The sequence below is a fragment of the Guillardia theta genome (assembly GCF_000315625.1).
Source record: "Guillardia theta CCMP2712 unplaced genomic scaffold GUITHscaffold_38, whole genome shotgun sequence".
Taxonomy (NCBI): Eukaryota; class Cryptophyceae; order Pyrenomonadales; family Geminigeraceae; genus Guillardia; species Guillardia theta.
In genome coordinates, this window is record NW_005434636.1 from 255,893 (window position 1) to 273,645 (window position 17,753).

At 52.4% G+C, this 17,753-nt stretch overlaps 7 protein-coding genes across 7 annotated transcripts in view; 4 read left to right on the forward strand and 3 right to left on the reverse strand.

The window, feature by feature from the left end:
• Positions 1–732, forward strand: part of GUITHDRAFT_152871 (hypothetical protein) — a 1,740-nt gene extending 1,008 nt beyond the window's left edge. Inside the window, exons 5-7 of the mRNA XM_005831745.1 lie at positions 47–200; positions 247–333; positions 526–732. Coding sequence (XP_005831802.1) covers positions 47–200; positions 247–333; positions 526–612 — 328 coding nt within the window. The 3' untranslated portion in view covers positions 613–732. The remainder of the gene's footprint in view (positions 1–46; positions 201–246; positions 334–525) is intronic.
• GUITHDRAFT_163457 (hypothetical protein) lies at positions 717–5,207 on the reverse strand (the record flags this gene model as incomplete). Its single annotated transcript, XM_005831746.1, has 20 exons — positions 717–775; positions 837–862; positions 1,257–1,351; positions 1,476–1,542; positions 1,614–1,629; positions 1,678–1,787; positions 1,992–2,051; positions 2,366–2,586; positions 2,789–2,922; positions 2,980–3,133; positions 3,200–3,304; positions 3,354–3,442; positions 3,491–3,626; positions 3,673–3,751; positions 3,807–3,898; positions 3,945–4,025; positions 4,074–4,164; positions 4,209–4,774; positions 4,821–4,947; positions 5,005–5,207. 20 exons carry the CDS (start codon positions 5,205–5,207, stop codon positions 717–719), a joined length of 2,511 nt encoding a protein of 836 aa, XP_005831803.1.
• A 623-nt stretch (positions 5,208–5,830) lies between these two features.
• GUITHDRAFT_139449 (hypothetical protein) lies at positions 5,831–7,830 on the reverse strand (the record flags this gene model as incomplete). Its single annotated transcript, XM_005831747.1, has 7 exons — positions 5,831–6,043; positions 6,162–6,977; positions 7,013–7,156; positions 7,205–7,345; positions 7,395–7,508; positions 7,575–7,622; positions 7,813–7,830. The coding sequence occupies 7 exons, from the start codon at positions 7,828–7,830 to the stop codon at positions 5,831–5,833; spliced, it is 1,494 nt and encodes a 497-aa protein (XP_005831804.1).
• Positions 7,831–11,294: 3,464 nt separating this feature from the next.
• Positions 11,295–12,112, forward strand: GUITHDRAFT_152872 (hypothetical protein; the record flags this gene model as incomplete). Its single annotated transcript, XM_005831748.1, has 1 exon — positions 11,295–12,112. A coding segment is annotated over exon 1 (641 nt), but the record flags the coding sequence as incomplete, so codon positions are not given.
• A 267-nt stretch (positions 12,113–12,379) lies between these two features.
• GUITHDRAFT_139451 (hypothetical protein) lies at positions 12,380–13,447 on the reverse strand (the record flags this gene model as incomplete). Its single annotated transcript, XM_005831749.1, has 3 exons — positions 12,380–12,392; positions 12,442–13,079; positions 13,265–13,447. 3 exons carry the CDS (start codon positions 13,445–13,447, stop codon positions 12,380–12,382), a joined length of 834 nt encoding a protein of 277 aa, XP_005831806.1.
• A 321-nt stretch (positions 13,448–13,768) lies between these two features.
• On the forward strand, positions 13,769–14,976 carry GUITHDRAFT_109252 (hypothetical protein; the record flags this gene model as incomplete). Its single annotated transcript, XM_005831750.1, has 3 exons — positions 13,769–13,804; positions 14,168–14,476; positions 14,527–14,976. 3 exons carry the CDS (start codon positions 13,769–13,771, stop codon positions 14,974–14,976), a joined length of 795 nt encoding a protein of 264 aa, XP_005831807.1.
• A 1,403-nt stretch (positions 14,977–16,379) lies between these two features.
• Positions 16,380–17,479, forward strand: GUITHDRAFT_71848 (hypothetical protein; the record flags this gene model as incomplete). Its single annotated transcript, XM_005831751.1, has 2 exons — positions 16,380–17,216; positions 17,369–17,479. The coding sequence occupies 2 exons, from the start codon at positions 16,380–16,382 to the stop codon at positions 17,477–17,479; spliced, it is 948 nt and encodes a 315-aa protein (XP_005831808.1).
• Positions 17,480–17,753: the final 274 nt, after the last annotated feature.

Genomic DNA, 17,753 nt, shown 5'->3' on the forward strand with positions numbered 1-17,753 from the left:
CCGGTGAGGGACATAAAGTTAAGTGATGATTGTTTTCTCTGGACATGTGGTATGTTCTCTTGGCAGCCGGGAATCTTTCTGTTCCCCCATGCTCCATTATCCAGTTTCAGGTTGTCCTTGTTGAGTTCAGTTCCACCGATGGAGATTGTGGGGCGTTTGCAAACAGTGGGGGATCAATCTTTCTCCTGCGGAAGCTCAAGGCAAGGGAAGAAGCCCTTGGGGGGGGGAGGTGATGTACTTGGGCAGAAGAACGAAGCCGCCAAAAGCAAGAATGGGAGGAGAGATGGGAAGAAGCTTTTGTTCGCAAGTTTCATGCGCCCTCCCGGACAGATGGTGATATTTTTTTTTTCCCCCCTTTTTGACCATGTCGTAATTTTTCGCAGGACGCAAGTCCTTTTCTCCCATTTCCTTTATTCCCCCCCCCTTTTTCCACCGCCCCCCCCCCCCCACCTCCCCCTCCTCCTCCTCCTCCTCCTCCTCCTCCTCCTCTTCTACCTCCTGTTTCATACTGATGGCTTCCGCAAGGTCTCGGGTGTAATCATGGGGAAGAAGGACCAGCTGTTTACATGGAGCAAGCAAGAAGGATGTATCTTCCAGTGGACTAGGAGATGACAAGTGAAGAATGACGTCTCCACTTACACGCACAATCGCATTCACAATCTGTCCATCGAACTTTCATTGTCGATCGTTGATGCTAGTTTACAAAGAGCACTTCGTCATTCCTGCATGCTCAATCCAAGTTTCGACTCGAGCCATCGGATCTGAGCTTCTTGGCCTACCAGCAGCCATCACACGCTCCTCCTCCTCCTCCTCCTCTTCCTCCTCCTCCCGCTCACCTTGTATCCTCACTCTGTCCCACTCCCTGTACGGGACCCGCACGCATCGAACTCCGAGCGCATGCAGACAGAAAGTCTTGAGCGATGTAGAGCCGTCCACTTGCTCCGTGCCTGCGATTTCCCACCTTATTTTTCTCCTCCCTTCCCTTCCCTTCCCTTCCCTTCCCTTCCCTTCCCTTCCCTTCCCTTCCCTTCCCTTCCCTTCCCTTCCCTTCCCTTCCCTTCCCTTCCCTTCCCTTCCCTTCCCTTCCCTTCCCTTCCCTCCTCTCTCTCTTCTCCTCCCCTGTCTCCTCCTCTCATCTTCTCGTCCTGCTGCCCACCAGTCTCGAGGTCAACGACGTAGTGGGTGGGCCCATCAAACTCGATGCAGGTGTTCAGCTCTGAGGCTAGTCAGAAGTTTGACAAGCTGGGAAGCGACACCTGCCTGGCATCCAAATGTCCACCGTGTACCCCGAGTCCTCCAGCACGTGCTCCTCCTCCACGCTCCCGAGACGTCTTGCGCAGCGAGCGAGGGACTGGAGAGGTGAGAGGAGATGAGACGAGGCAACATGCATAGATGAGCCAAGAAGAGGGGAGGAGAGAAGAAGACAGCAAAGCAGCGACAGGAAGAGGAGAGGGAAGGAGTGATATCGCAATTACCGCTTGCGAGTCAGAGACTGAGTTGACATCTGAAGATGTTCTCATGAAGAAATCCTTGCACTCTTCCCTGCAAACTTCGATCAGCGTTTCGCCGCCTTCCCCCCCTCCCTCCGGCTCCAAGGGTGAGAAAGGTTTTACTTGAGCCTTTCACAATCTGGCACGCAACATCATCATCTGCTCTCCTCACATGCCATGTGCTCACCTGAGATGATCGCCGAGTCCTCCCCTTGCAGCAATGTCGACAGCTCTTCCCCAACAGCAGAGAGACTCAGGAAGAACAGGTGAAGCTGATACTTGTCTGACTTGTCTAACCTGCCATGTCAATTCAGCCCTCACTGCTTCCTCCTCCTCCTCCCCTTCTTGTCTGCCAGTCCCGAGACCCCCAAAGCTGTTCTCAGCTAATGACATAGCTCTTCCTTCCACATTACCCCCCCCTCCCTTCCTCCTCCCTGGCGCCCTATCCCTCCCATCCTCCAATCTCCTTTGCCTTTCTCCTCTTCCTTCCTCCTCCAAAACCTCTGCTTCTCTCTTATCATCAGTCGCAAAATGTGAGCACACAAGGGAGCATCTGGTATTCTGGCAAGCAAGTCAGCACGTCTTGCACAGAGAGGAGGAGAAGGTATCGAGATGGACTAGGAAGAGAGCAGAGGAAAGAAGGGACAAGAGCGGCGAAGAGAAGACGGTAGAGAAAGGACGGGAGCAAACGAGAACCACTGAATCTGCCGGAGGGAAGCAAACGAGAGAGAAGCAGGAAGATCCACATGGATGGAAGGGAGAGCAAGGGAGGGAGGGAGGGAGGGAGGGAGGGAGGGAGGGAGGGAGGGAGGGAGGGAGGGAGGGAGGGAGGGAGGGAGGGAGGGAGCCGGGGGTTCAGAGGGAAGGGGCAGCACCTGAACACAGCGTGGGACCAGAGCAGGTTGCAGCAAGTCTGCATGTTCACATGCTGGTCGGGGAGGGAGAGGAAGAGGTCGTCGAGCTGGAGGAGCAGGTCGGTGCGGAGGAAGTTGACTTGCGCGAAGGAGGAGAGGACGGAGGAGATGGAGAGCGAGTTGGCTCGAATCTTCTCGTTCTTGCTCATGGCAATGACTCTCTTGCCCAGCATGTAGAAGGTCTAAATGTAACTCAGAACGCCATCCGTACTTCCTCCCTCCGATCCCATTCCTCCTCCCTTCCCCTTCTCCCTGCTTCTCATTCCTTTATCCTCTTCCTGCACATTTACCTATCCTTCCCCGCCTGCTGCCTGCTTGAATCTGACAACTCCCTCTTCTGCCCCCTTCCCTCTCTCGCGCTTTCCAGTCCTCATTTTCTCGCACCTTGCTATGAAAGACCCTCATCTTTGCCATGGAGCTCAAGACATTCGCAACGTCTTGCCCAAAAGCTGATTCAAGATTCCTCTCCATGACGAAATGATTCATCAGCTTGCTCACGAGCTCCAAGTTTGTGTACCCTGGGCAACAAAAGATCGCCCCATCAGCTCAAAAGCGCAAACTCAAACAGCACACACCCAGCTGGGAAAAAGACCACATGATGGTAGCAATGTCTCTGGACCTCATGCTGGACAACAAGGAGCTTCGATCCATCTGCTCCACAAGACGTTGGAAAACCTGTCGATCTGCAATCTTCATCTTTGCCGATGACCAGATGACAGTAGCGATGTCCTGATAACAAACGATGAGTGAAGCCCCAAAGCAAAGGTCTGCTGTTGTCATGAGTGAATGTCTCACTTGTGAGTTGCAAGCAAACAACATCTCCTTTGTTAACAATGCGGTGCCGATGTGGAAAAACATGATCATCCTCTTCTTCAAGATTTCAAAGTCGCTGTCAAGAATCTGATCAAACAATGTTCAGAGGCTGACGTTTCATGTCGGTTTCGAAAACCTTTCCAATCTTTCCAACGTCAAGGCTGCGGCAACACTTGGCGTCAAAACCATCTTCATAGTAGACAACATAGCTTCCATCCATATCTCCTGCAAGACAAGGAATCAGCGTCAACAACCACCTCTTCGATACTGCACCTTCACCCCCGATAACCCCAAATCGAGGAACCTTGCTTTCTATCTGCACAACAACCATTTCGCCCCTCTCGAACTCTCTTGCCATGTAGCTGTAGTCCTCCTCCAATCTCCATGTGTGGGGAATTTCCATCCCAACCTATCACAGAAATCATCCAGCAGCGATGATCAACATTCGTCATCACCCTTGATTTCTCTTCCATGAGGAATTCCTTCCGGTTAAGAGGAAAACTTGCGAGAGCATTGAGAGAAAGCGCAACATGTCTTGACAACACAATCACTGAGATGAAACGCGATACAAGAGGCACAAACAAACAACCTCGGCTCCAGGTCGTTCACGGCGTCACTGATCAAAGATGCAATCCTGACGACGAGCTGCTGGACTTGTTGAACATCTCGAAAGCCCTTGGCCTGCAATGGCAGCTCTACAAGGCATCCTACAATAAGTTGACAACACCTGCCATTGCAGCCGCTTGAGGTTGTTGAGACATAGCGCCAAGTCTGTTGCAACAATGACATCTCCTTCGATGCTCTTTGACTGCAAAGACAGTCAGCAACACCAAGATCAAATTCCATGACCAAGCACCAGGATGTCGACAAGTTCTTTGAGGTTTGATATCTTGCTCAAGTTGTAAGTTATTCTCTTCTTCTTGGTCTTGCTTGAGATCTGAGCCTCTCTACACCAATGATCAGACGATAAGCACGTCGATGTCAAGCAAACCGGGATCGAAGAATGTTTGTCGGAACGTTGTACTGAAATTCTCGGAGGAGTTTCATAACATCGTCAGCTTGATCCTTTGCCATGATGGCTTCATCGATGAGAGCATGTTGTGAGATGATCTTCTTGAAGTCCGCGGACTTGTCCTCGAGCTCTTGTATGATATCTTTCAGTCGCAACTGCACTTGCTCAATGTATCTGAGGTCATCATTATCAGGGTTTGCAATCCCGAGGAGCCTCCTTGCTTCTTTGATCTGAATGTCTGATTCGAAGATCGCCTCCTTGAGATCTTCAGTCACAACCGCTGACCGGTCCGTCAGCTCACTGCCCCCAACTGCCTGCGGAGCGTGGGGGGGCATGCTCGAGATATTGAGGGCACCATCGTCGAACTTGGCTACCGGTCTCTTGGACCCAAGATCAACGGGCAGGTTGTACTGGATAGCCCGCAAGTGCTCCATCATATCATCTAGACTGTTTCCCAGTCCCTGTGAGCTCTGTTCCGCCTCCCATCGCCCAGCAAGAGACTCCAGCGCTCGAAGTCGCATCGTGACCTCGTCCTTCGTGATCACCTGTGAAGAAGCATCACTCCTTGAGAACATCGTGGACCATCTCAACCTCGGATGCTAGCAGAGATCGAGACCTCTCGAGTTCTTGCTCGATCTCACACTTAAGATCGTCCGTCCCGTCGTGGCCGGAGGATCTTGACTTGGTGAACATACCAGGGATGATTCTGTGATGGTGCCTGGCGGGTGTATAAAGTCATGGGTCTGCGGGAGTGACAATCGAGACATGCACACACCTGTTGTTTCCGCGTTTGAAGTCGTTGAAGGCAAAATGAGAAACATGGCAGTGCTGCAAGTTCGAGAAGATACTGGTGGAAGGAGGAGAGCTCGTGAAGAGAAGCTCTTTGACGATCTGGAATACAATCGGAGTGGAAGGATCAAGACGGCAGAACCATGTGAGGACGAACAAGAGTGTTTTCAGTGACGCGAACCCTTCCATTGCGATTCAGGCGATTACAGTGTGCTGTCGATACTGACCGAGCTTCATCTCATTTCACATGGTGCCCTCTCATCAGTTCTGAACCTAGATACCTATCTCTTCCTCTCCTCTCCTCTCCTCTCCTCTCCTCTCCTCTCCTCTCCTCTCCTCTTCTACATCGGTCTGACAGCATTGTTTCACACTTTGTCTGGTCGATTTCACGTCCGCAATGCACCCTCTCATCCCCCTCATTCACAGGTAACGTGATGGCGGTCCAGATCCAGACCGCCGCATCCTATGTCTTCTGCCGCATCGGTGGGTCTGGATGGCGGTGTGAGCCACAAGTGCGACCCTCTCAGCTCCAAGTTTAATGATCGCCTGATGCACGCCTTCCTCTAGGCTCCGCAGTTACCAGTCGCTTCCTGCCGCCACTTCCCTCCGAGGCTTCTATCCTCAGCTTCCCGTCCACATACTTCCCTGTAGCTGCCTCCTCAAACGCTCTCCTGTGCTTGTCTCCTTCGCCCCTGGCAAGCTTCTTAGTCCTCCTCCTCTTCATCTTCCCCTCCTCATGTCTTGCCTTGCTTGAAAGAACCGGCAGTAGCTCCTTCCATCCCTCGAGTACACGTCCACAAATGGCCATCCATCTACGGCCAACCCTCCTCCTTGCTCAGCTTCTCGATCGCCTTGTCAATCTGCTCAGGACAGGTAGAGCCGAAGGGGTCGCCTGCTAGAGCAGCGGAGAAGCAGGCGACCCCTCGGCCCTCCTCCAGCACCCTGAGGTAGACGTGGCTCGAGTCATATAGCAGAACTGGCACTCCCTCGGCTCTCGCTTGCATGATGCTCGACGAGGGTTCAGACTGCCCGCTGAGAGAACTCGAAGCGCTCGTACCACGACACCTTCACCAACTCTTGTCTTCCCTCCCCCCCCATCGCCCTGTCGGGTCCGCGGCTCTAGGTCAAGCAATGCTTGCTCACAAACATGTCCGATGATCTCAGACGAGACGCCCTGCTGTCCTCGACTCTCTCGCCACCTTCACTGGGCAACGACACTGAGATTGATCGCAGTCTTCGTCTCTGCACCAGTCGGCCGTAGAGCTCTTGAGGGCTTCGGAGGCCTACCTTACTTATATACTTGCCGACTACGATGCAATCTGAGGCAGAGAGCTCCCTGGCCTGCTTGGTTGACTCATCTCCTGTCATCCCAGTGGAGCTCGCCGGCTGATCTCTGACATTGCCTGTGGGGCTAGCAGGCTGATGTCTCATCTTGAGCGTAGTCGTCTGATGTCTCAAGTCAGTCGTAGAGCTTGTCGGCTGATCTCTTGGCTTAGCAGAAGGACTTGTGGGCGGGTCTCTTGACTTGATTGTAGGACTGGCAGGCTGATCTCTTATCTTCAGCAAGGGCAGTTGATCTCTCAAGTTGGTGGTAGAGATTGTCAGTGGAGCTCTCGACTTGTTCGTAGGACTTGTAGGCGGTTCGCTGGGCTTAGTAGATGGATTTGCAGGCTGATCTCTTGATCTTGGTCTAGGAATTATTTGCTGATCTCCCTTCTTGGTTGCCATCGCCATCATCTGCTTCTGCATCGTCCTCAGCATCTCACTCTGCCCGTGCATTGACGTCTGCAACTGCTCCACTGCCTCGGCAAGGCGAAGGATGAGAGGTTGGTGCGGGTCAACGCTGGGAGACTTGGTTTCAAGGTTGTCGATGAAGGTTTCAATCCTCTCAACACTGGCCGACAAACGACCTTTGGTTTGTTCCGTATCCCCACCATCTTCTTCCAGTTGAAGAAGGCTCTGTAGACAGGGGAGTTGAGAAGCATTGTCAACACTTCCCTCTTTGACTTGCGGTGCTGATGCTTGCGCGACTTGAAGATCGGATTATGAATCTTGTCAACAGACAACAACAGAGATTTGATTGCAAACAGCACGTCGTAGTTGAACTCCTGAGCCTCATTCTTGATCGCCATTGCAATCTGCCTTTCACATTAGCCGTGTTGCTCCCCTACCCTGCTGTCACCTACCTTGCGATGCACGTAGTTCGACATCTGTGTTAGCATCACCGTCTCAAACTCTTCAGGCCCCAGCTCCCCTTGCGAGTTTAGCAGCTTCCGCGAGTCTGTGACGCTATCGAACTCTTCCTGTGTGAGCTTCAATTTGAGCTTCTGCAGAGCCTTCTTGTCAGCTCCCTCTGTCGCCGCTCACTTCGCTCACCTTCAGGCCGATGTTGAGCTCCTCCAGGTTGACCGCCCCAGACTCGTCAAGGTCCATCTTCTGCTTGATCGCGTCAGCTGGAGGGCAGCTGGAGGTTGATTGTCCTTCTTTGACCTGATAGAGCTAGAAGATCTTCGTCGAGAGCTCTTCTAGCGTCGCAAAGTACATCAAGCTTGTCACCAGCGGGTCTAAGGGGCCTCTCGTGCGAAATTGTTGCACCAGTCCCATCTGAGAAGGCGTCAGGATTTCACGTTGATGTCATACTAGAGCTCACAATCTTCTCCTGATGCCTTGCGTTCCTCTCGTTCCTTTCCCGCTCCACAGTGGAGATAAACTCGTCCAGCAGCACAGCCACGACTATGTTCATCAGCACCTGGAAGTCTTGTCACTGCTCTTCTTCCGGCCTCCTACCACTTACCACGTTCACGATGAGCATGTAGACCACGAAGTACAGCCCGGTCTAAGTTATCTAAAGGTCACATAAAGTCAACACCTCCCCCTCTCCTTAGACACTTTCGCTGTCACTAAAGAGAGTTCGAGTGACGCTCGAGGCCCAAGAGTCCCCTGTTGCCATCTGAAACAAGGTGAACATGTACCGGAGGAAGTTTCCGAAGAACTTTTCGCTCTGTGCGGCGAAAAGTCTCGTTGCAATGATGGCAAAGATTGATGTGATGATGAGTAAGATGCAGAATGCGCTGCAGCAGCACCGGATGAGGACAGGGCGTTGATGAGAATGCGAAACGAGTTCAACATCCTGCCACACATACCGTCACTTTCCAAGCAGACACTCGAGGTAAGTCGCCATTCACCGGAACAGGCGCATCATTTTAAAGATGCGGGTCAGCCGCATGGCGCTCAGTCCTGGTACTCCTTGTATGATCTCAGACATCAAAGTGACGAGCACGACCGCAAAGTCTTGAACCATCCAAACCATACCTCCGATTAGTGACTATCAACACAGTTTCCCCTCTCTTCCACCTAAGATGTACGGGACCCAAGACTTTTAGCCCCCCTGGGGGTACCCCGCAATGACTTTTTGTACGGCAAAGCGAGTAAAGCACTCTTTGATTTTACTCATCGACCAGACCGTTCCCGTACGGTAGTGTCCGATTCGTGAATGGGGAATAGGCGTAGCTGGCAACTGAACAGACGTAGCAGACATTCGGGCCCGGCGCCCGCGCCTGAGTTTCATGATCGGATGATCGAACGTACCCGGCGTACGGTGGCAACTTATTAGTAGTCACCTGATTGTCCTCGTACTCCGAGGCTGAGAGTCTCAGCCTCTGGGCCGCGGTATCCGACAAAAGACAGATTACTGCCTGTCATCAGCAGTACCGGTACTAGATTTAACTTAACTTTGAGATGACGCCATGCGTTGTTGGTGGCGGACAAGAGGCCATCATTTCCGAGTTGATCATTCCCGAGGCTTCATCGCCCGGACTGAGCCCAGGACTACTAGGGGTGGGTCCATGGTGATGAAGGTCGTACAGGGGACTGTGACTCAGGGGGACTACTAGGGGTGGGTCCATGGTGATAAAGGCTTGGGACACCCCTACGGACTAGGGGTGGGTCCATGGCGAGCGATGGAGGGACTAGGGGTGAGTCCATGTTGTTGGGAGCGACTGGGGGTAGGGGTCTACACGGCAAGCCATAGACTTCAGGCTTCTCCGAAAAAGAGTATTTTCAGGTTTTTTCCTCTGGGTAGGGTAGGGACTTTGGGACCGGTAGTAACGGATCACCGGCATGTCCGACCGGCGGGTGTTAGGATTAAATTGGGTGGTTCCTTGGAGTACTGAGGGGTGGGGGTGGGGGTGGGGGTTGGGTGGTGTGCCAGTAAACTCAGAGAGTGGATGAATCATCGTAGTGGTGTCAAGGGGTTGAGGAGGGGGAGGGTGTCGAATCATGAGGGTGGATAGGGGTACCTGGAAGACCAGGCTAAGGATGAGCGGTTTTACTGGGTGGATGGGAAGTGAGCAAGGGGGTGGTAGAGGAGGATATCTGAAGCATGCCTTTGAAGGAGGGGTGGGTGACCAGTACGTGGGGTGGCTGGGGACGGGGGTTCAGAGGAGTGGTAGTGGCGTAGAAACCTAGAGGCCTTGGGAGGAATCAAAGGCGACCGGTCAAGGGAAGAGGAAGGAGAAGAGCTGCGAGTCAAAGACCAGGGTCAGCAAGGAAGACAGCTGCAACAGAGAACAGAGACTGTTGTCATCGATAGCTTCAACGCAGCTGGCTTTGCTCATGAAACTAGACTTGAGTGTTCGGACAAATCCAAGCTGCCTCATGCAAGTCTTTGTACAGCTACAAGTTGCATAGCGCTGCTCAAGGGAACTCCTGTTCGAAGAAATACATGGCACTTATGTCGCCAGATCGTTCTCACTGCTTGAGATTCAGCATTCTGAGTGATCGGGATGGCTCAAGCTCATTGGTTCCACTCTATCTGCTCAATGACGAGCATCGACACAAAGAGAAACCCTTGATCACCTGGAAGGAGCAGGTTATTCTCATCCCTTGCATGAATGATAGATGTTGCCAACCTCCTGACTGTTTTGCAGTTAAAAATAAGGGGCGGGAGACAACGATTTTGTAAAAATCCACATCCAAAAAATCACAGTCAAGATTGGAAGGAAACAGAATCAAACCATGAAGATGTTGTAAGCGCGATGCATATACAAACCAACTCGTCGATGTTGTCCAGGGAAGGCACGAAGCAAGATGACAGCGTTCATGAGCTCTCACTTGGCGAGGAGTTCAACCGAGCTTCACCTCTATCACGGCGAACTCGCGAGTTGTCCATGGTTCCGAAGCTCAAGTTGGTTCCGTTCTCCCACACTCAGATCAGCAGCAATGTCAAGAAGATTGAGATGCTGCCAGACTTGAACAAGGTCTCTGAGATCTGCGTCGTCGGGTCTCCAAGAGTGTCCCCTCGCCGAGAGATGGTGGATGCTCGACATGCGCCATTAACTGAAAGGCACTCTCATCGATCAATGCAGCCTCGTACTCCAGGCGAAACAAAACCGTGCTCTCAATATGATGAGAATGAAACACCCCTCAACAAAGGCTTCTTGACTACAAGACAGTATCTTACGGCATGTTCTCCGCGAAATGTTCAAGTTGATGCAAGGAAAGGCTTGTTCAAAGTTCAGCCTCCTAAGAATTCCCTTCAGCCTGGAATGGCCTTTCCTCGTTGTTTCGACTCACACCGTTACGCTCAATCGGATTCCAGCAATTCCATAGAGCCCTTTCGTGATGCTGGATTGAGCAGAGCTGGCTCAAAGTCATGGAGTGGCTCTCAGCTAAAGAGAAAGCAAACCACACCATCTCCTAAGCGAGAGATTGTCTCCTGTCCAAACCTGCAAGACGTTGTTCTGAAGCCCAGCGCAGTCTACCTACCATCTTCGAGTCCTTTCAATGTGCCGAGTTCTGAAGATTCAACCTCCGATGAGGATTTGAGGTCTAATGCGAATTATTTCTTCCTGTACTACTTTTGGAAGATCGACGGATTTATGATCACGTCGTTGCAGTCTGGTCTGCACAAGAGGATTTCAAATGGTTTTTGGAGTGAGTTGGAAGAAGCCCTTTCCTTGTCTGACGTCCAAGGGATTTGCTGTGACCTGAACGAGAGGAGGGTTTCCTCGGAGAAACCTCTCAACGCGGCAAGCTCATCCAGAGCATGGATAAAGGAAGTCCCCATCAGTGTTCTCATGTTCTTTTACAAGTTTAAAAACGATATTGAGAGTGTCCGAAGAGGAGGACGTCAAAATTTGTCAAATGATGGAAGGATTTCCCTGCTTCGGAAGTCAAAGGTGTTGTCGGATACAAGTTCGTACGGCTTCGTTCTCCGATGCCAATCGCTCGAAAACGGAGCGTTGAGCAATGGGGTCAGAAGTTATTTTGGCTTGATTTTGAAGCTCAAGAACATGTCCAGACAATTTTGTAACAGGAAATTCTCCGTTGTCAACTTCATGAGCATGTTCAAGACAATCAAGTCCCGAGAAGACAGTGAGGGGAGTTCTGAATCGAGCGACATCAAAGAGGATTACGAATTGTCTCTCATGGTTGAGAAGTATGCTCCTGGTGAAGACACGGAGTTGAACAAGAATATGCAGTACTCGCCTAACCTGTCACCGATGGGTCAAAGTCCTGACCAGTTGAGCAACCTCTCTATGTCTCCTGGACTTTGGGATTACGTCGTCGTAGAAGATTCGAGAAAGTCTCAGGGGCAGATGGACATTGACCTTTCCATCCAAAATGACAACAATCAGGCGTCAAGAAGTTCTCCTCCTCAGGAGCCTTCAGAGAAAGTCTCATTGCTCCCAAGTTTGCCGCTCCGACCAGAGAAGTGTACAAAACGATCGAAGATTGAAGTGTACGAAGGCGAGCATGTCCCGGCTGCAAGCTCACCAGCGAACATCTTGTCGCCTGTTCGACCGGCAGGACCTCGTATCTCAATGTCGCCAAACGTTGTGGGCAGAAACGGTTCTCGCTGGGTCTCTGCTGAGAGTGGTAGTGTGAAGGGGAAGCGTGGGGAGCCTGGCCAGAGATGCTCGTCGTTTCCTGAGGATGCCATGGCAGCCGGATACAACGAGACGAGCTCACTTCCTCTAGACATCCTGAAGGAGGTAGAGCTGCGGAAATCTTCACGAGACGCTCTGCAGTCATGCAAGCAAAATGTTGTCACTCATCAGAAGGTATCGGGTTGGAGCATCAAGCTTGTCCAATCTTAGATGTAACAATAAATATGATTGTTAACCTGGTAAAAGTGTACAGCAGTAATGTCGATCGAAGAACTTGGCACTGCATGAAAAAACCATTCATCATGTCAAGCAGAAACACCGAACAAGAAGTTTGATCTTGTCATTGTTCTTTACAAAAAATATTCGAGGTGCAAGTGATAGCAAGAAAGCTATCAGTTCTAGTGTTCACAATCTGATTCATCCGTCAGAGCTCTTCGATGAGCTACGTTAAAATTCATCGGCTACACGGGATTACTCCAAATTCCTGCCAACGCTCTAAGCACACTGTCCGAAGCATCAACCAATGCACTTACATCGAATGGCCCTGCCAAGGCCAGTGTGAAACGACGATTCCAGGAAGCTTCTCTACCTCTGAGCACATCTGCGACATGGCCTTGTATGTGTCGGTCTTACAAGCCTTCAGGTTGTAGCTCTTATCAAAGTAGACAGTCTGATCTTCTCTGTTGATCCGCGAGTTGGCGGACATCTTGCAAGTATGTGAAAGAGATTCGAACTTGTAGCACAAATCACGCGCAGCTTTCCTCTGGCACTTCTCAACCATCTTTTCATCCTCTTCAAAACCATCTTGACAGTCTTTCAGGCTCATTCCCGTCCGTTTGAACAAGATGGTAAGCTGTTCCTCCATTTGTTCATCTGCTGATCGGTGGACTTGCTTGAGATTCCTCCAGTCGAGGTAGGCTTCCGATCCCTCCTTGTCGCAATCTCCTCTCAGCACACACGCTCTAGGCTGCATCTTGTACTTGTTCTTCTTGTTCAGCACTGGATCTCCAAAACTGAGACCAGGGCCAATTCCCTTTCTACCATTCGTAGGGAATGCAGAATGATAATACTCTTCTTTCGGCCCACTCTTTGCACTAGCGCTCAGTTTTGAACTTTTGTCGACATTTGCTAGCCCATTCTTGTCCCCAACAACTTCCATGGCTAGCCGTCTCTGCCAAAAGTGAAAATGTAAGACGTGAAATCAAGCATGAATCAACGTGGAGACACCGCGACGCAATGACGGAAAAAGATAAGAACAACAAGGAGCAAAGATGAAAATTTTCTATGTTGACGGAAAATGATTGTAGGGAACACGCACGAAACAAATTCCATTCGTCATCACTCCCACTCTCTCACCGGATGCTGCATCAACTTGGAGACCAATGAGATCCTTTGCGTCAGATAGCTCTTGGTGGAGGCCTTGCTTGCCAGCATAGTTTTCTCTCCTCCATAAATCACGTGAAATGCCACCATATACACCGCTAGAATGGCCGCAACGGCTGCAACCGCCGCCATTGTGATGATGTTCCTGTGCACCATCGCGGCTCTTCGTCGGTACGAACCTGAGGCGGACTCTACCGCAAGTTTCAGTGCCGCTGGCCCACTCCGAATTATCGCCGGGGCCCGTGGGTACAGTACCCCTACCCCTTCGATGGGGATCAATCTCAAATAAACACTCACAGAAGGCTGCCCTCACTGGCTGAATTTCATATCTGGGCTTCTAATCAAATAGCTGTATCCTCTGGTGTATTGACAAAAAACCCCGGGGACCACAAGAGAAATTTCGTTTGTACCCCTACAAGCAAGGGTGGGAGGATGCCTCTTCGGTGGTCTCCTCTGAAAGGTCGTTGTCGATTCGCAATGGCCTTCGCTGGACCCATGCGCCACTTGCTCCAGGTGAGATGTCAATGTCGTACTCCAGTGCTCCTACTCCTCTACATGCATATCTTTCCACACACTTCCTGATCATTGCCCATTGTATCTGCATCAACAAGTTTCTCGTGGAATTTTCCGTGCCCTCTCATTCGCAGCCTTGTGGGGGTTGTTTGGGGTACCGTCTGTAGAACAATCCTCCTTCTGTATGATTGTCTTGGTGTATAGAATTCGTTTTGTTTTCGTTGTGAAGACTTCAAATGCTATTGTCATCGGATTGTTGACGAGATTATGCAAACTGACGCCATACAAATTTCTTTTTCGGGGGTCCCTTGTTTAGTTTAGCACATGTTGCCGTGAGCAAGCGCATTCTAATGCAGATAACAGGAGGCCGAAGAGGCTGCCGCCGCAACGGAGCCCACCGTCACCTTCCCTGATGACTACCCCAACTCCGTCAGGCACTTTCTCCTCATCGGATTCTTGGGCATGTTCATCGGAGCCATTGTGTTCTTCTACATGGGTATCTCCCGCAAGGTCAACACAGTGATGCACGTCCTCACCTTCTTTATCGCTGCTGTTTCTGCTTGCTCCTACTATGCCGAGTGGGCTGGTCTCGGTGTCGAGTACAAGACCACCGACACCACTCCCCGTGTCATCTTCTGGGCTCGCTACCTTGACTGGGTTGTCACTGGACCTGTAAGATATTATTCTCGCATGCTGCAGTGAGCTGACTTTGTTTTCCTCAGCTCATCCTCACTGACTTGGCTCTCCTCTCCAAGTCTGACACCCCCACCATCATCTCTTTGGTTGGCAACATGGTCCTCTACGTCATCTGCGGCCTCATTGGAGCCCTCACCGTGGCCCCTTACAAGTACATGTGGTGGGTTGCCGGACTGATCTTCTTGATCATCGTCTTCATGCTCCTCCTCCAGCGCCTCAACAACGCTGAGGGATATGGCGGAGATGCTCTCAAGGGCTTGACCTGGCTCACCATCCTTGTGTGGATTGTCTACCCCATCGTCTGGATTGTCGGATCTGAGGGCACTGGAGCTTTGGGTCTTTCCCAGGAGGTCGGCATTCTCACCATTGCTGATTTGATTGCCAAGATCGGCTTCGGCTTCTACCTTTTGGCCAACGTTGATGCTCCTGAGTCTGAGTCTGTTCCCCTCAACCAGTCCTCCCAGCAGTACGTTTAAGCTGTGAAACATCTTTCACTGCGTTGTTAGAGCAGATTCTGTGAAGTTACTCTTTAAAACACGAATTTTTCGAAATGTAGTTTTGTTCCTGTTCCTTACGATCTTGTGGCATCATCGCGGCGGTTCGGCCCGGCGTGACCTCAGTTCACAGAGTCTATCTGACGAATTATTTAACAGTGTAAAGAGTCTTCTTGCTGATTTGCTCCGAAAGTCGTGCGGTGGTACAGACTGACACATCACAGAATTGAATATCACGGTGGCGCGCCGTGTCGGATCGGACGGTTATCCGGGGCGGCGCCGCCGCAGCCTGCCGCCGGGCCGCGTGAGGCCGTCCGGCGTTCAACGGTCCGGAGTTCGGACCACTGTGACAACGGTGATGGCAGCCGGGCCCACCTGGGAGAGAGATCACTCAACTTTCAGCCTCAGACCGGGCCGGGGCCGGGGCCCCCGGGCCGGCGGCAGGGACTGAAACCGTGATGCTGAGAACTGACCGTCGCGCGAGTACCGTACGGTACGCCGTCACAAGTTCTGCCACCCGGAGCGATCGGGCCCCGGGGCCCGCTAAACTTCCACTTGAGGGACTCGGACTCCGATGCCGCCGGCACTGCGGCAGGGCCGTGCCATGATCGATGGCATGATGGCATCCTGATCGGACATGATCATCCGATCGGATGGCATCCTGATCGGACATCGGATGATGGCACTGATCGGATCGGACTCGGACTCCGGCGGGTTCCCCCTATATCTGCGTGACTTTGGCATAGTACAAGTCTAACAAACTTGTGCTCCGTCAGGCTTCCGAAGTTCGGAGCCGGGCCGGCCCGGGCCCGGGCCCGGGCCCGGCGGGCCGGGCAGCCGGCCCTGTAGAAGAGGATTCAGCAGAGGAAGAAGGCCTAGAGGGTGGGGTACTCTATGAAGGCACCGGGGGTAGAGGGGGGTAGGGGTTTACACCGGGGGATGAGGGCACCAGCGGCCGCCGAAACGAGGGAGACATGCAACGAGAGCAGGACTGAGAAGGAGGAGGAGAAGGAGGAGGAGGAGGAGGAGGAGGAGGAGGAAGAGTAGTAGTAGTAGTAGTAGTAGTAGTAGTAGTAGTAGGAGGAGGAGGAGTCAGAAAAGAGCAGGAAAAGGGCGAAAAGGAAAGGCATAGAGTTCAGAGGGAAAGGAAAGGAAAGGAAAGGAGGGGATGCATATAGAAATTCTATAAAGGAGCATAGGGTTTGGGGCCAGTTGATGGCAGGCAGAGGCCAGGGTGAATGCTACATGAAACTTACCGTATGCAACACATTTTTCTCTTTCACGTTCCATAATTCATCAGAGTTTGATGTCTGTCAGTAGCTGCAGCTGCCTCCCCCCCTCCACGAATTTCTCGGTATGCTCATTTACGATGACGTGCAGGAAGCATGCCCAAGCAGATCTTATCCGCAGGATGGGTTGTGCCCATCGTTCCCTCGGGGCTCGTGCTCGAGGATCACTCCATCGTCGTCGAGGATGAGCAGATCCTGGATGTTCTCCCCACCAAAGAGGTGTCGGGCAAGTACCCAGACGTCCCCGTCACCTTCTCCAGTCCCTCCAGCGTTCTCATGCCGGGGTTCGTAAACTGCCACACCCACTCTGCCATGACACTGCTGAGGGGGCTGGCGGATGACCTGGAGCTCATGCCCTGGCTCAACAATCACATCTGGCCGGCTGAAGGAAAGTTCGCCGGGGCCGAGTTCGTGGAGGACGGGACGAGGGTGGCGATGGCGGAGATGATCAAGGGAGGGACGACTTGCTTCAATGACATGTACTTCTTCCCCGCTGAGATCGCCAAGGTCGCAGAGGAAGGAGGCATGCGAGCCTTCGTCGGCCTCATCTGCATCGGCTTCCCCTCCTCCTACTGCGGCAGCCCTGACAAGAGCATGGAGGAGAATATCAAGGCGTACATCGGCAAGGGCATGGAGATCAGGGAGGAAGTGATGTCCAAGTTGGCTCGTGTGAGGCCGACGATCGCCCCCCATGCTCCCTACACGTGCGGTGAAGAGGGGATGAAGTACGCAGGGGAGAAGGCGAGGGAGCTCAAGGTCCCTTTCCACATCCACCTGCACGAGACGAGCGGCGAGTGCAGCGACTGGATGGACAACAAGAGCGAGCGGCCGCTGAAGACGCTGGAGAGGTTGGGGCTGGTGGACGAGAGGCTGGTGGCTGTGCACATGACCCAGCTGGACGACGAGGAGATCGAGCTGCTGGCAAAGAGAGGGGTAAGGGAGGGGATGGGGATACTTGTGTGGGCCGGGGGTGGGCGAGAAAGGGAAAGGGAGGAAGGAGGAAGGAGGAGTGAAAGGGGAGAGGGAAGAAGGGGAGGGAAGAAGGGGAGGGGAGTATGTCCTGAGGACACTGATGGTGCTTGCAGGCCAACGTGATTCACTGCCCTGAGTCGAACATGAAGCTCGCTTCCGGCGCTTGCCCTGTGTGGAAGTTGATGAAGAAAGGCGTCAACATGGGGCTGGGAACTGACGGGTGAGGAGGAAGGAAGGGAGAGACAAGGCTGGAGAGGGTCGGATGAGGGGAGGAGGGAACAGGGGAAGAGAGGAGAAGGATGGAAGAGGAGACGGGGGGAGAAGGGGGTGAAAAGGAGCAAGAGAGGAGAAGGGGAGGGAGTTGTTGTAGTTGTTGTTGTAGTTGTTGTTGTGGTGGTGGTGGTGGTGGTGGTGGTGGTGGTGAGGAGGAGGAGGAGGGAGGAGGAGGAGGAGGAGGAGGAGGAGGAGGAGGAGGAGGAGAAGGGAGAGGAGATTGAT